Raw genomic sequence first — 15,787 nt, 5'->3', positions numbered from 1 at the left:
AGTCTTCTCCAACACCACAGTTCAAAAGCAGCAATTCTTCGGCGCTCAGCTTTCTTCACAGTCCAACTCTCACATCCATTCTATACGTGCCTTAATATTGCAGACTGCCTCTCATCTTCTGTGTGGCACAGATGGGAAATAAAGAAAGCAGAGCATCAAAAGTTTGATAACTTGTGGCTTTCTTATTTCCTCAGCACTGACTCCCAGGCTCTAAACTCAGCTTGACTAACTGGATCACTGTATATTTCTGGACTGGTCACATTAGGGACATTGGTATTTGCTGTGCAGGTGGGTTGCTGTGGGGTTTGCTTGTGTTCTTTCCTCTGATGAGCATCCCCCAATGCTGGAAATCATCACAGAGCTTGGGGTCTGTTGCCTATACCTTCTGAGGCTGCAGCAAACTGGGCTTCAGGATGCTGGGGTCAGGCTCCTCTGGCCATTGTGAGAGAAGAAACCGCCCACCTCATGTGAGGCCACAGAGAGGGAAGCCCAGGGCCGTATAATCTCCTGACAGAGGCCAGTGCCCTGCTCCTCCAGCAAGAAGGACTTTGTGGCCTGCCTGGGACCCCTGTGATGGCAGGAAATGCCCACACGCCCATGCACTCAGGTTCTGTCCCTGCCCCGCCCCCGCCTTGGCTCTGTGTAGCTTGCAATTTTGTGTGTAAAGTTGTGAGCCCCCACCCTCCTAAGAAGCATCTAGGATCAGATGCTCTTCTCAGCTGCCGGCCCAAGTGGGAACTTAGAGCTGCCGCGTCCACCGTGTCCACCGACGAGGGCAGGGGTGGGGGAGGCGGAGAGCTCATACTTTCATCTGCCCCAGCCCTGCCCTCACGGAGTGTGTTTTGCATGTGGTTGTTGAACTTTGATTCAGTGACTCATGCTGAGGTGCAGGCTTCATCTCCCTCCCTCATCTGATTGCTTTCTTCCTCTCTTTTAAAAGAAAAAAAAAAAAAGGCAAAGCAAAACTACCTTTGCAGCTTTGAATGTGAATGGTGAAAGGAAGTAGAACTTCGGCCTGAAGTGACTCTCCGGGCCTCGGGGACACCTGGACAGCTGGGAGGACAGCTGAGGGGAGCGGGGTGTCCACCGCGAGGGCCCTTGACACGCCCTGCTGGTGAGTGTATGTCCCCTGGCATGGGTCAGTGTGACAGAGTGCTGTCAGACTTGCGGTGGGGGTGGGAGGACAGAGCCAGCACACTCAGGGAGGCGGGGGCCAGGATGCAGGGCATGTATTCTTGGATGGGAAGCATCCTAGCAACAATCTCATCTCCCTTAGTTACTCTGAGGGTTTGGTGGGGGGAAAAAAAATAGGCAAGCATCTTTAATTTCCTTTGGGTGAAATCTTGCTCTATCTAGCAAATTTGCATTTAATGTCAAGAGGGCTTTTATTGGAGAAAGATTAATCGGAAGAAACTCTTAGGTTTAAATAAAAGCTCCTGCTTTAAAGATGTTTTAATTTTATGAAATCAGAAGGACTAGGGTCTCAAAGAGTCAGACATGACTGAGGCGACTTAGCACGCACACACAGAACTCTGGAGCACATCTGAAACCTGTCTCCATGCTTTTGAGAGCAAGTTGTAGATGAGATGGTGACTGGTGGGTGTCTAGTTTCCTGGCAGATCAGGAACATTTGGCTGGGCCCCAAATGCCATGTCTTCTAGAGGATGGTCCTGTGGGCTTCAAGAAGGCCTACGAGGATGTTGGAATAAGTCTTCACCTGATGGCAGTGAATATAATCTTGGCTTATGCCCTGGGGCCATTCTAGAATGCTTGGCCATGAACTCCAAGTGGCGACCTCAGGGCCACATGTTGCCAAGCCAGGAGTGCCAACACCTGGCAGGTGAATAGTTTGGGAGGGCATTGAGCAGAGGGTTTTGTTTTACACCTTGCTTCAGAGTTGCCCTGGGGTATCGATCAGGGCTGTAAATAGTTGTGTGTACACCTGAAACAACCTACAGCAGCACACAAGGGTGGGAGAAAACAAAAGGCCAGCCCAGTCCCCTCAGGCTCAGAGCAACATTACTCACAACAGCCCCCAAGCAGCAGCAATCCAAGCGTCCCTGGACAAATGGAAGGATACACGGTGTGGTTTATAGGACCTGGATGAACCTTGAAGACACTATGACAAGTGAGACAAGCCAGACCCAGAAGGACGAATACAGTGTGATTTCACTTGCATGAAGCAGTGAGGATCATCAAATTCGTAAAGACGCAAAGTAGAACTGTGGTTACCAGGAGTTGAGGCAGGGGGATGGGGAGTTAGTGTTTAATGGGGACAGAGTTTCCATCTGGGGAGATGAAGACGCTCTGACTATGGAGGGTGATGATGGTTGCTTACTGCTGCTGAAATGCACTCATAAGAATCAGTAAAATGGTGAATTTTATGCTAAGACTCTTTTGCCACAGTTTTTAAAAATTATAATTCTGTTAAGGGGGAAAAAAAAAAAGTCAGGCCCAAACCACAAATCTCATGGGCTGAAGTTTTTGCCTCTCTGTGACTTCCTCAAACTCTGACAACTCCCCTGAGGGCTTCTAGATCTAAGCTGAACCAGAAAACTTCTGCAGGGACTCTGTCTAGAACCGTCCCCTCACCACGGTGGGTGACTTCCGGTGGGCGTGTGCAGGAGATTTCTCTGCAACTGGCCAAGGCGACCTGGGAACGAACTTGGAGGTCAGGGTCCAGTGTTGAAGGAGGGCTGGCCCTGCTTTGTGGCCCCCGAGTGGCCCTGGGCAGCACCCTCTGGCAGGAGCTGCCACCCTTGGGAGTCTCCCATCCAGCTGTGAGATCCTGGGTAAGTCAGGCAAACCTCAGTCTTGTCACCTGCAACCTGAGTAACTCTTTCCATGTCGCAGGGACTTTGGGATTTCCCAAAGAGGACACACAAGGAGGCACCTTGTAACCAGAAAACACGGTGTCGCTGTGAGCTGCTGACTCTGCAGTTCTTATTGCTCTTACTTGCTCATTCTTCAGTGTGCCAGGTTTTTTTCCTCCCCTAGGGGCTCTTCCAGCCAGACTGTTTGGCCCAGAGGCCCTCCTTCCTGATTAACTGATGCTAAAACCCAGATCTGACCCACCTGTTCCACCCGCGAGGGTCCCCTGTGCCCCCTCCCCTTTCTCCCTTTCTCTCCTGCTGGGTCGTCAGGTCCGGAGTCCACCCTCCGCAGCGTTGACACTGAGCATCGGACAGCGTGCCCTGCCGACCCTTGTCAGAGTGCAGGAGACTTGGGAAGGTTTTCAAAGTGTTACTAGCCATCTGTGCTGTTTGTGACTTCCAGTCAAGATTGAGGAAGAAAACCAAGATGAAATTGTTCATACTTTCAGGTCTTAAAAATAGAATGGAAAAAGTAGCTGCCAGCAGCCCTGCGGCTCAAAGACCATCGCAGCTGGGGGTGGGGGGGTGGGGGGCGGGCTGTGACTCGGGGCTCCAGAAAGCAGCCCCCCACCCTAGTGTTCTCCCTTATTTAGAAATTTTAAAAGGAAATGAAGTTATTTTAGAGTCTCAAGGGGGGGAAAAAAGCCTCTGAGGTAGGTGAATTCTTTCAGTTAATTTCGTGTGAAAACAGCTCTCCCGTCCCACGCATACCCTACAAAACTCCGCTCAGAAAAGGGGCTCTGTTGAAGCTTGAGGGGTCTGTGGGGAGCTGCCGAGGCAGGGACCCCTCTCCCACTCCCCAGGAGAAAGGTTTTTCACTTCAAGAATGTTCGTGCTTCTGCCCTACCAGAACGCAAAGTGACTAAATAAACTCGGACTCTCCTCGTAACTGTTACTAGGTGACTCAAGAGAAGTCGCCTGACCCAGTCATATTTTGACGTTTCCATTTCTGGGATGATAAGGTATTGCTGCTATCTTGAACTGCAGCTCAAAGCAACCCATTATTTGGAGCATCTATTTATGGTCGTCTCTGCCATTTGCTAGCTGTATAGGACTCACTCTGTACCACTCTGAACCTTACTGTCTTCATCGGTGAGCAGGAAATACTTTTTTATCCACCTGGTCGACCCAGCAGGGATAATGGGAAGTTTCAAGTAAGAGCCTCTGCAAGAAAGTGAGCGGAAACAATGAAGAAAAACGTGAATATAAGCGTTTATGTTCACGTTGTCTGGACTGTCTTTCTTCCACTTTAGTTCCCTCCCTCTTTTCTTTCTCCCACCCTCTTCTCTCAAGCTTTCTGTCTCTTTCTTCCAAATCCAAATAAGAGGCACAGTGCACGCACAAAGAGCAGGGGAGGGGTGGGGCGGGAGTAACTGAAGCCATCAGGTCTGGGAGGACTTCGTGGAGGAGGTGACAGTGAGATTAGGTCTGGTGGAGAAGGGGCAGGGGTTCCACAGAGGGAAGAGCCCGGGGTGTGGTCTCCAGGTCTGAGACACTACGGTCTTTTAGGGACAGCGCACAGTCCCTGGTGTGAGCTGGCCTACCAGGTGGGTGAGTGTCTCCTTCCTCTATGGAGATTGGGTCAAAGCTGGACCCTGGTCCGAGAAAACAATCACCCTGAAAGCAAAGAATGGCACTGGTCAGGGAAAAGTTGAGGCTGGACTAGAGGTACGTGGCCCTGGAAACCTGAGAGGAACTTGGTCCTGGGTGTGGTCAGTCTTGCTTCTCGTGCTGAGGAGCTTTGACATCTACTCTGCACAGGATGGAGGGACATGGACATTTTGGGGGGACGTGGAAGTCTTGATCAGTCTAGTCTAACTTGACTAGAGCAGTTGTGGGTGGGAGTGTGGTGAGGTGGCCCTCCCAGGAGCTCTGGGGAGATGACTATGTGGCCTGTCTGTGGCTGGGAGAGGCCAGCTCGTCCTCAGTCGTCCAGCTCTGTGCAGGCCCCTCTGGCCTCACCTTTCTCCTCCAATGAAGATAAGTCATTCCTTTCCTGAGTTTTGAAAACACATTTTTCTAATAGAAAGTATTGTGCTTATCATCATGATGTATGACTTGTTTACATTTTTTGTCTGTTTCCCTGAATAGATTGTAGAGAAATCTGACTGTGGATTATTTTGTCTTTATAGAACTGGCTCCCAGCATATTGCCTGGTGCCTAGGAGGTGATCAGTAAGTGTTAGTTACATGAATGAGAGGATGAATGAATGGATGGGTGAGTGACCTTGGACAGTGGTGGTGTGAGTGTAAAGGAGAGCATGATTGTGGAAAATGTCAGGGAAGCGGACTTAATGACTCATTGGATGTTGAAGTGTGGGAGAGGGATGAGTCAAAGCTGACCTCATGCTTGCTTCTATGGATCTCTGGGGGATGCCATTCAGTGAGATGGGAACTCAAGAAAAAATATTCCAAGAGGGAAGATAATTTTAGCTTTGGGCATTTATTAAAGAAAAAGCTACTAAACTCTTCACATATATGAGGCATTATGCCAGGTGCTGGCTTCCCTGGTGGCTCAGATAGTAAAGAATTCACCTGCAATGCGGGAGGCCTGGGTTTGAGCCCTGGGTTGGAAGATCCCCTGGAGGAGGGCATGGCAACCCATCCCAGTATTCTTGGCTGGAGAATCCCCGCAGACAGAGGAGCCTGGAGGGCTGCAGGCCATGGGGTCGCAAAGTGTCAGACACAACTGAGCGACTAGAACACACATGCTTAGTGCTAGTGACTCTGAGACAGACAGGTCGGAAGGCAGTTCACAGTCTGAGAAGCAGACACCTGACAACTCCATATGCCTTACAGAGGTGTGTGCACACGCCTGGGAGCTGAGAGGCCCAAGCCACTCATTCTGACAGGGAGTCACGGATGACCACTGTGAGCGCATTTGAGCCAAATCTTTTTTTTTTTTTTAAGTCGAATCTTAAACCCAAAAGATCACTCTGGATAGACAGGACATCATATGCAAAAGCGCAATGATAGGAATATTCTGGAGCGGGGAGTAGAAAGAGCTTCAGTGTGGCTGGAGAGAAAGGACCAGAGGGCAGTTGTGGGCAAGAGGTAGACGGGGGCCTGCAATGCATCCTGACAGCTCAGCCATCTGCTCAGGAACTTGATGTCTTTCTTGAGGTCAACATGGGGTAAGAGGGTGTTTCTAAGCAGGGGGTGACATGTTCAGACTTGTTCTAGAAACTCAGTGCTGGCTACAAATGGGAGCTGGGCCAGATGGGATGGAGGAGGGGCCCCTAGGAAGCTGTGACCTGCACTGGGGGTGGGATGCAGAAGGTAGGCATGGAGGCTTGGGTGGGGCTTGTGGGCAGGAGGTGGGTGTGATAGGGTCCATGCCGAAGGAAGGAAAGACATAGGGCTTCTGTTGGGGGCCCTGGATAACATGTCTGTAGGCCCCCTACACGGAACCATCTACATGGAAAAAGCTGTTGAAAAGGTCTGGATTTAAGAAGAGGGTTTTTGGTTTCAGAATTCCTTTCCACTCTCACAAACTACTAAGGACCACCACCACCCCAATTTGTTTATATGGTTTATATCTATCTGTCGATACACACTTTATCAGAAACTAAAACTATGAAATTTAAAAATAATCATTTGTTTAAAAAATCAGGGTAAACCAATCCTATTAATATAAATGATGTATTTTATGAGAAATAACTCTATTTTCCAAACCTCCAAAAATTTTAAGAAGACTGGCACTGATTTATATTTTTGCAAATCTCTTTAATATCCAGCTTAATACAAGACAGCTGGCTTCTCATATCTGCTTCCATGTTCAAGCTGTTGGCAGTATCACAATGACATGTAGCTTCTGGGATACTTCATGGTACACTCGTGAGAGGATGAATAGAAGAAAAAGCAAATTACAACTTAGCATTTAGTAGGGAAATACTTTTACCTTATACACTCCCTGGGAGGGTTTTGGGCTCCCTCTGGACCGCAATTTGAGAATCACTGAAGCCGACTCAGCAAATGTTCTGAGTTCCCACAGTGTTTTACCAAATAGCGCACAGGGCATTTATCTCACAGGTTTATAGCTGTGTGTGCCTGGTGTTTAGCAAGAAGTCTGAGCTGGAAGTGCAGTTGTGGGTTCATGGATCTAGGGGGCTGGTGGAGGGCATGAGGGGTAGGGAAGATGGCTTGGGCAGGACCCTGACATTGAACAAGGGACCAGAGGCTAAGCAAAGCGCTGGAAAGAAGTAGGAGACCTAGGCGAAGCTGTGTAACCTAAGAGAGAAGAGAGTATCAAGAAGGAGGTGGTCCACAATTTTTGGATTTAAAATCCCTAGTAAGGATGTGGGCCACAGAGCCAAAAGCAGCCGAGAGGCTGCCCAAGGCAAGGAGTGGAAAGATGCTGCTGGCTTTGGCAGTTAGGAGGTCACTGGTGACTTTGAGGGCAATTTTGGTATGGCAGTGATCAGTAGGCCAGGCGGGTAGCAACTGACAAGTGGTGGCTGTGGCAGAGGAGCCTCTCTATTCAGGAGTCAGTTCAGTCCCTCAGTCATGTCTGAATCTTTGTGACCCCATGGACTGCAGCACACTGGACTCCCCTGTCCATCACCAACTCCTAGAGCTTGCTCAAACTCATGTCCATCGAGTCGGTGATGCCATCCAACCATCTCATCCTCTGTCATCCCCTTCTCCTCCTGCCTTCAATCTTTCCCAGCATCAGGGTCTTTTCAAGGAGTCAGTTCTTTGCATCAGGTGGCCACAGTATTGGAGTTTCAGCTTCAGCGTCAGTCCTTCCAATGAATATTCAGGGTTAAATTCCTTTAGGATTGACTGGTTGGATCTCCTTGCAGTCCAAGGGACTCTCAAGAGTCTTCTCCAACTCCACAGTTCAAAAGCATCAATTCTTTAGCACTCAGCTTTCTTTATAGTCCAACTCTCACATTCATACATGACCACTGGAAAAACCATAGCTTTGACTAGATGGACCTTTTTTGGCAAAGTAATGTCTCTGCTTTTTAATATGCCATCTAGTTTGGTCATAGCTTTTCTTCCAAGGAGCAAGCATCTTTAATTTCATGGCTGCAGTCACCATCAGCAGTGATTTTGGAGCCCAAGAAAATAAAGTCTGACACTGTTTCCATTGTTTCCCCATCTACTTGCCATGAAGTAATGGGACAAGATGCCATGATCTTCATTTTCTGAATGTTGAGCTGTAAGCCAACTTTTCCACTGTCTCCTTTCACTTTCATCAAGAGGTTCTTTAGCTCTTCACTTTCTGCCATAAGGGTGGTGTCATTTGTGCATCTGAGGTTATTGATATTTCTCCCGGCAATCTTGATTCCAGCTTGTGCTTCATCCAGGCCGGCATTTCTCATGATGTACTCTGCACATAAGTTAAATAAGCAGGTGACAATAGACAGCCTTGACATACTCCTTTCCTGATTTGGAACCAGTCGGTTGTTCCATATCCAGTTCTAACTGTTGCTTCTTGACCTGCATATAGATTTCTCAGGGGGCAGGTAAGTTGGTCTGGTATTCCCATCTCTTGAAGAATTATCCACAAAAATTTTCTGTCCAGGAGGCTGGTTGATAAATGTCTGTGACCTGCCAGCCCCATCATGAGTTCTGCTGAAGTTCTTGTATTAAGGGCGAGGCTCTGTGAGACAAGAGGAGGCCATGCTGGGAACCCAGAAGAGAGAGTGTTGCAGAGGATTCCAATAGGAGGCTAGGAACCGAAGATGGAGAACCTGTAATACTGAGAAGAGGACGGGGTGGAACGACAGATGCGTGTGAATGTGTGTTGAGCACCGTTTGTAGGGGAAACATCAAAGACCACCTGAATTTCCATCATTTAGCATATGGATAAACACCATACAGTCTTTCATTTGTTTGTTCATTAGACAAATATGCATTGAGATTCAGCTGTGCCAGGCACTGTTCTAAATACTGTGGATAAGGTGGGCAGCCAAACAGCTAAACTGGCAGGGAAAGATTTCCAAAATGACTCTTTAATAAGAAAAGCGACTTGCTGAATAACAAGTCCAGTATGATACTATTTGTGTAAAAACAACCTCCCTTAAACAGTATGTGCATCTATCTGCTAGACATGCAAGAAAATGCATAGAAAAAGTGCTAGAAGGAGACAGGAGAGGCAAGCAGGGTTTGGGGTTTGTAGGAAGAGACATTATATACTTTCATGCGTTATACTTCTACATTATTTCAGTTTTTTCATAGTCTATAGATTTTCAGGATTATTTCTGTATTTTAAAAGTTTTTTGAAAGATATAGGTCTTTGTGAAAAGAGAGACCCAGTCTGTCCAGAGGGTTCCTTATGACTCAGTCATATTTTCTTGTAAACATGTGTCAGGCTGCACCCTCCTGCCCCCAACTACCCCAAAGGTGCAGGCCAGGAAGTGACGGCTGGGTGGAAAGAATAACATTTGAGTTAGGACCTCTTATTTTAGAGGTTCAGTACTATCTGAGTTAACTGCTATGGAAAACTGTGTTGGTGCACAGAGCTGAATTTTGGTCAAAGCATGTGCTTCTGGGAATAGAATTCACCAGAGGGTGTTTCCCCCTGTTTAATTCCAGGCGTTGTATTAGTTTGCAATGGATGTCATAACAAAATACCACAGAGCTGGTTTTTATTTTGGATATATATGGGCTTCCCTAGTGACTCAGATGGTAAAGAATCTGCCTGCAATGTGGGAGACCCAGGTTCAATCCCTGGGTCAGGAAGATCCCCTGGAGAAGGGCATGGCAACCCACTCCAGTATTCTTGCCTGGAGAATTCCATGGACAGAGGAGCCTGGTGGGCTACATACAGTCCAGGGTGTTGCAAAGAGTTGGACACTACCATGTGAATAGCACTTTACAACCTATATATAATATGTAAACAATTGGCCCTCCATATCCTTGAATTCAACCAATTGTGGATTAAAATTAGTAAAAAAAACCAAGAATCCCAGGAGTTTCCTAGGCCCTGGGAGGCCTAGCCCCTCACCTGCCCCGGGCCCTGGAGAAGCCACGCTGCCTCCTGTCCCCCTTCCCTGGTCTGGGGAGCCTGACTGAGGGGGAAGGCTGACCTGCGGGGGAGGGGGAATCCCCGCCTGCTGCTGCCCCCTCTGCCATCGCTGCCCCTTCTCCCCTGAACCCCTAATCATACGCAAAGAGTTCCTAAAACCAGAGACCTGCGTCATACAAGCAAAACTTGACTTTCCCATGTTCCGGCAGCTATTTACATGGCGTTACACTGTATTAGGTAGTATAAGCAATGTAGAGAGGCTTTAGAGTCCTGGTGGATATGCTTAGGTTATATATAAGCACTATGCCATTTTATACAAGGAACTTGACTATCCATTCATGGAGTTTGATATCTTCAGTGGTCCTGGACCTTTCCCGCAGCTGAGGGATGACTTTGTGTTAGTTGCTTGGTTGTGTCCAACTCTTTGTGATCCTATGGACTGTAGCCCACCAGGCTCCTCTGTCCATGGAATTCTCCAGGCAAGAATACTGGATGGGTAGACATTCTCTTGTCCAGGGCATCTTCCTGACCCAGGGATCGAACCTGGGTCTCCTTCATTGCAGGCAGATTCTTGAGTGCCTGATCCACCATTTTTAAAATTTAACATTATCACCATCATCATCATCACCTCCTTGAAGTTCTGGTGGCTGGAAGTCCAAGATCATGGTGTCGGTGGGCCGGTTTCTTCTGAGACCTTCTCAGCTGGCTGTTGGCCTTTTCCCTCCACTGTGTTTCCTCACAGCTTCTCTTGGTACCCATGTGTGTCCAATTGTCCTCTTTGTATGAGGATACCTGTCACATTCGATTAGGGCCCGCTCCACTGACCTCCTTTTAACATGATCACCTCTTTAAGACTTTATCTCAGAATAGTCACATGCTGAGGGGTGGAGTGGGGATAGGGCTTCAACATATGCACTTGGCAGGGACACAGTCCAGCCATAGCAGAGCCTCAGAAGCACTTCTGTGGCCTGTGCATGAATGTCCTGAGCTCTGGGTGTCCTGCTCAGGTGGGTGACCCTCACGAGGGCTGGGTTGGGGTGAAGGCCTAGGAGCACCCTCTAGGAAAGGCCGTGAGATTGCATCTGCGGCTCACCAGCCACACCAGCAACTGAAACTCCCCAGGGCACAAGGCCCTGAAGTAACTTCCTGGCAGACAAGGCGGGTGGGGAGCACACATAATCGGGCTCCAGCGGCCCAGCAAACACCTGACGGCTGCCTCTTCTCTCTAGCTCATGCCGGCGGGGTGCTGCCAGGAGGAAGCCGGCAGCAGGACCCTTGTGGGGGGCCTGGCTGGTGCAGCATGCAGCGCTCGAGCAAGATGGAGTTCTTCCAGAAGCTGGGCTACAGCCGGGAGGACGTGGCCAGGGTGCTAGGCAAGCTGGGCGAGGACGCCCTTGTCAATGACGTGCTGCAGGAGCTGATCCAGACGGGCAGCCGGCCCAGCGCACATGAGGGCAGCGCTGCACCCCTGCTCGTGCCCAGGGGCTCCTGCGGGACCCTGGACTCTTCCCAGTGTGGGCTGGGAGTGGACTCCAGAGAGGACAGCGGAGACCCTGCCAGCTCCTTGAGACCCATAGTGATCGACGGCAGCAACGTGGCCATGAGGTAGCGTCCTTCACCCCTTCTTGTCAGTGGTTTGGTCCAAGGAGCTTTGGAGACAGTGGGTGGGGGTGGGAACCCCCGGTTCATCCCTCAGTAGCTGCTTAGTCAGTTAACCGCTCTGAGCCTCACTTTCTCCATCTGTAAGGTGGGTCTACAATCTCCCTAGAAGTTTAGTCCTAAGAACTGGAGCTGCTGGACATGCCTAGGGCAGTGATGACACAGAGTAAGTGTTCAACAGAGGGCAGCTATTCTCACATTAAGGCAGAGGGGGCTCTCTTCCCCCTCTTATCACAGCAGGGATAAATGGTGGGGAACCTAGGGCTGGGAGAAGGTAGCTTCTGGCCTGGAGTCTGTCCCTACGTGGCTGCATGACTCTGGGAAAGCTGGCTATCTCAAGTTTCCCCTTCTGTGACACAGGTCAAGAGACAGCTTTTTAGCTTCCCTTAAGGTTATGAGAGTCAGATGGAAAATGGACTTGAACCACCTCGAAAACCCTCTGCTGGGGGTGGGGAGCAGTGGTAGAGGTGGTAAAGCTCCCTAGCTAGGGTGGGGGCGGCGGTGTTTGTGGCCCCCGAGCTGCAGAGGGAGTAGTTATACTGGTGTGTTGGCATCTTCGTATGTTGCGGTGATGAGAGCTCCATGCCGGGCCTCATCTTTCCTGGAAAGGTTAAGTTCCACTGAGAAAGGGGTTCCACAGCCTCACCCACACCCACCACTGGGCATGGAGAAGGCTTTGCCCAAACAAGTGGATTATTTTTCCGTTTGGCTAAGCTATAGCCCAACCGAGGGCAGAGCCATAGGGAGTTGGTCATTCAGAACCACGCATAGACTCATGTCCCTTTCCAAAAGCTGAGCCACGCTGGGCATGGAGAAAATCCGTGTCACTGCTGCTGAATATGTCAACAGGGGATTCTTTGGCTGAGGAGCTGAGTGGTTTTCTCCAGGAATTTGGGCTCACTCTGGATTGGGCACTGCAGGAGAGAAGTTTGGAAGGGTTAACTCAAGGTGGCCCAGCTTTGGGGGTAGTTCCCCACTTGGTGTGTAGGGCAAGATTGTTTAAGCATTCATTCAAGTTTTAGCCACCTAGGTCTCCCTGGGCTTGATTATATCACCAGGCAATAGAGCCCTGCCTTCTCCCTGTGGCCTAGGAGCTGGTCCTTGGGTCTGTAAAACATTCTTACACATGCTCTGTGTAGGCACCAGGTAGGTGAGCCTCTGAAATCCTGCTAATTCAAGATTCCTGAGCGAATTAAAGGGATTTTTAAGAATTCAGTAGTTTCTGAGGGTCCTAGGAAGAAAGTCTGCTGGGTTCTAAGAGGTGGCCTGGCCTCTGTCTGGTCTGAATGAGGCGTCTCTTCTTCTGGACATCGGTAGAAACATACCCGCTCACATTTGAAGTAAGACGGTTGTTCAGTCGCTCAGTTGTGTCTGACTCTTTGTGACCCATGCACGGTAGCACACCAGGCTGTCTTTCACTATATCCTGGGGTCTGCTCAAACTCATGTCCATTGAATCGGTGAGGCCATCCAACCATCTCATTTTAAAGCAAGAACTACAATCCCATAGCCTCCAGAATGAAAACCACAATCACAGAAAGTCAAGCAAAACGATCACATGGATCACAGTCTTGTGTAACTCAGTGAAGCTATGAGCCATGCCATGCAGGGCCACCCAAGACAGGTGGGTCACGGTGGAGCGTTCTGACAAAATGCGGTCCGCTGGAGAAGGGAATGGCAAACCACTTGGTATTCTTGCCTCAAGAACCCCTTGATAAAGTGAGATGATACTGTTTAAATCAAAGACCTTTTCAGCCCTAAAAGTATATGAACTCTCTGATTCCAGCTCAGAAAAGCAGAGTGGCTATAGGGTGAAAAAACTACTTCTGGTGCTACAGGAAAGCATTCTCTCTTTGGGGGCCAGACATTTTTTAGGAATGGTTACAATCGGGTGGTGGTGGTGGAGCATTTTCTATTGATGAAACTCTCTGTTGCTGCTTGGAGTTAAAATTTAAGCCATGTCCTCTATTTGCATGTGACCTTGACATGTTCCAGGTAAATTCTGGGAACGTGGGGGTTTAGTCTCACCCCATCCCTACCTCCTACAACTGTAATTGGTCTTGTCTAGTCATGCACAGTCTGTGTGGGTAACAGATAGAAACCATCTCTCAGGCTTATTCTGAAGAATGTGTCAGAACATTCATTCTTTCACACTCATGCTGTCTTAAAACCACCTCAAATGCCCAGAACACATGTCTGTGTGTGTGTTCTCATTGTGTCTGTAAACGTATGCACATATACACAGACATCCCTTCCCCTGCCCCCTGCATCCCATTAGTTAGGAAAAATATTTTCCACAGTTCCCACCCATGCATGGGACTTCATTGGTCCAAAGGCACATCTGGGAGAGAGTGGGTCAGACATTCAGCTCCAGCCCTGTTCCTTTTCTTGCAATAACGCCTCCTGGTCCTGCAACCAGAGTTCAACAGGACCCCTTGACTTCAGACTGTGTGGTTCTCCGATGTGAAGGATAGATCCCAGTGCGGGGCGCACCTTTAGCAGGGCTAGGTGGTTGAAACCCAGCATGGAATCTAGTTGTTACCTCTTGACCTCAAAACTCAGCCTGAAAATTCTCCTTCTCTGAGGTCTTGTACTGCAGGTGTTGCCATTCTCTGCTTTCGAAGGTGCTTCTGCTTCATGTGCTGTCTGGTCCTGGAAGGAGGGGGAGGAGCTTAAAAGACAGGTTGGGATGTGTGTTCCTTTCTGTCCTGAGCAGGCGGGAGGCGCGTCTTCTGTTGGCAGTAGCATCATCTAGGGTGCCTGCTGCCGACTTGCTGTCTGGGGTCTGTCCTCTGAAGTCTGCCTTTGCTCACGAATAGCCTCATTTTTTCTTTCCTTTAAAAATTAGCTCAGGGCAACTTAATTTTTAAAGTTTTACTTCACTTTTCAAAAAATTTCTAATTTATTTATTTTTGACTCTACGAGGTCTTCGTGGCTGCACAGGCCTTTCTCTAGTTGCAGCCACAGGGTTTTACTTTTAGTTGCAGTGGAAGCACTCTCGCTGTGGAGGGAGCAAGGGCTCTAGGGCTCGTGGGCTCAGTGGTTGTGATTTCCAGGCTCTGGAGCACAGGCTCAGCAGTCGTGGCACACAGGCTTAGCCGCTCCGTGGCGTGTGGCATCTTCTGGACCAGGGTCAAACTCGTGATTTCTGCATTGGCAAGCAGATTCTTTACCACTGAGCCATCAGGGAAGCCCCAGCCTCACTTTTCAGTCACAGTTTTCTTTTTCTCCCTCTCATTTTCTTTTGGAAGTGGTGTTTCCTTAAAAAGTTCAAAATCTGTATTAGTTTCTATTGCTGCTATAATAAATTACCACACAAATGTAGTGACTTAAAACAACGCTAGTGTATTGTGCTGTAGTTCTGGAGGTCAGAAGTCTGGCCTGAGCCTTCCTGGGCTGAAATTAAGGTGGTGGCAGAGCTGTGTTTCCTTCTGGGAGCTCTAGGGGATGACGTGTTTCCTTGCCTTCAGTTTCTGGAGGCCACCTGCATTCTTTGGCATGCAGCCCCTTCCATCTTCCAAAGCAGCAATGGCCTGAAACGATGTACACAATGTGGAATCAGTATATATAGCTGTGGTTTCCTGGGGAGAAGGTCTGAAGCTTCCAATAGGCACTTAGAAGGTCTGTGATCCCCAAAACATAAAGAACCACTGACGTAGAATGAGCAGTTATAGGTAGTGTCATGCTTTACAGGAGGTGCTAAGCCTCTCCATTAGCTCAGAGAATGTGAGAGGGGGTCATCTGTCCTTGCCTCTGGACATCTAGATTGAGAGAAGAAGCACAGAAATGGCCTGGATGGGCTTGGCCAAGGTCAGCACTGACTGCATCAGACCCTGGCTTCATCCTTGTGTTCTGACCTTGCCACCACTGTGGAAGTTTCCATGGGCCCCTCTCCCCAGGTCTTCAGAATGGGTAGCCCAAGGCTATCTGTCGGGGCTGAACCCAGCCTGGGGTGGCTGTTCTGAAGAGTGGCAGCAAGGGTCACTGACCAAATGCTTTTTAAAAGAAGTGGGAATGTATTTGTTCTGAGCACACAGTTCTGTTCAAGTCACTTCAACAGGACCATACCACTCAATTCCAAGAGTCTTCCATCTCCCCACTGTAACAAAAAAAGGAGTCTATTTGGCTCTTATAAGCAGGAACATTCATTTCATTTATCATTTCCTAAGTGGCAGGTCAACTTCAGTGAGAATTCTATCAATAAGTTGCAGTGGTGCAGGCCTAAGATGGCGACCTGGGAAGCCAGACCCAAGTTCACCCCTAGTTTTGCCTAGTTTG

General features: G+C 49.0%; 1 protein-coding gene across 2 annotated transcripts in view; it reads left to right on the top strand.

The window, feature by feature from the left end:
• The first annotated feature begins 854 nt into the window (after positions 1-854).
• The window catches only part of ZC3H12D (zinc finger CCCH-type containing 12D), a 34,610-nt gene continuing 19,677 nt past the window's right edge, over positions 855-15,787 (top strand). Inside the window, exons 1-2 of one of the 2 annotated variants that reach the window (XM_069598663.1) lie at positions 855-1,114; positions 11,081-11,456. In XM_069598663.1, the coding sequence (XP_069454764.1) occupies positions 11,152-11,456 (305 nt within the window). In that variant the 5' untranslated portion in view covers positions 855-1,114; positions 11,081-11,151. Of the gene's footprint in view, positions 1,115-2,524; positions 2,793-11,080; positions 11,457-15,787 lie in introns of those variants that run through there. The other variant, XM_069598664.1, reaches the window with a different exon arrangement.

This window comes from Ovis canadensis, chromosome 8 (assembly GCF_042477335.2).
Source record: "Ovis canadensis isolate MfBH-ARS-UI-01 breed Bighorn chromosome 8, ARS-UI_OviCan_v2, whole genome shotgun sequence".
NCBI lineage: Eukaryota > Metazoa > Chordata > Mammalia > Artiodactyla > Bovidae > Ovis > Ovis canadensis.
This window is presented reverse-complemented; position numbering and strand designations above follow the sequence as displayed.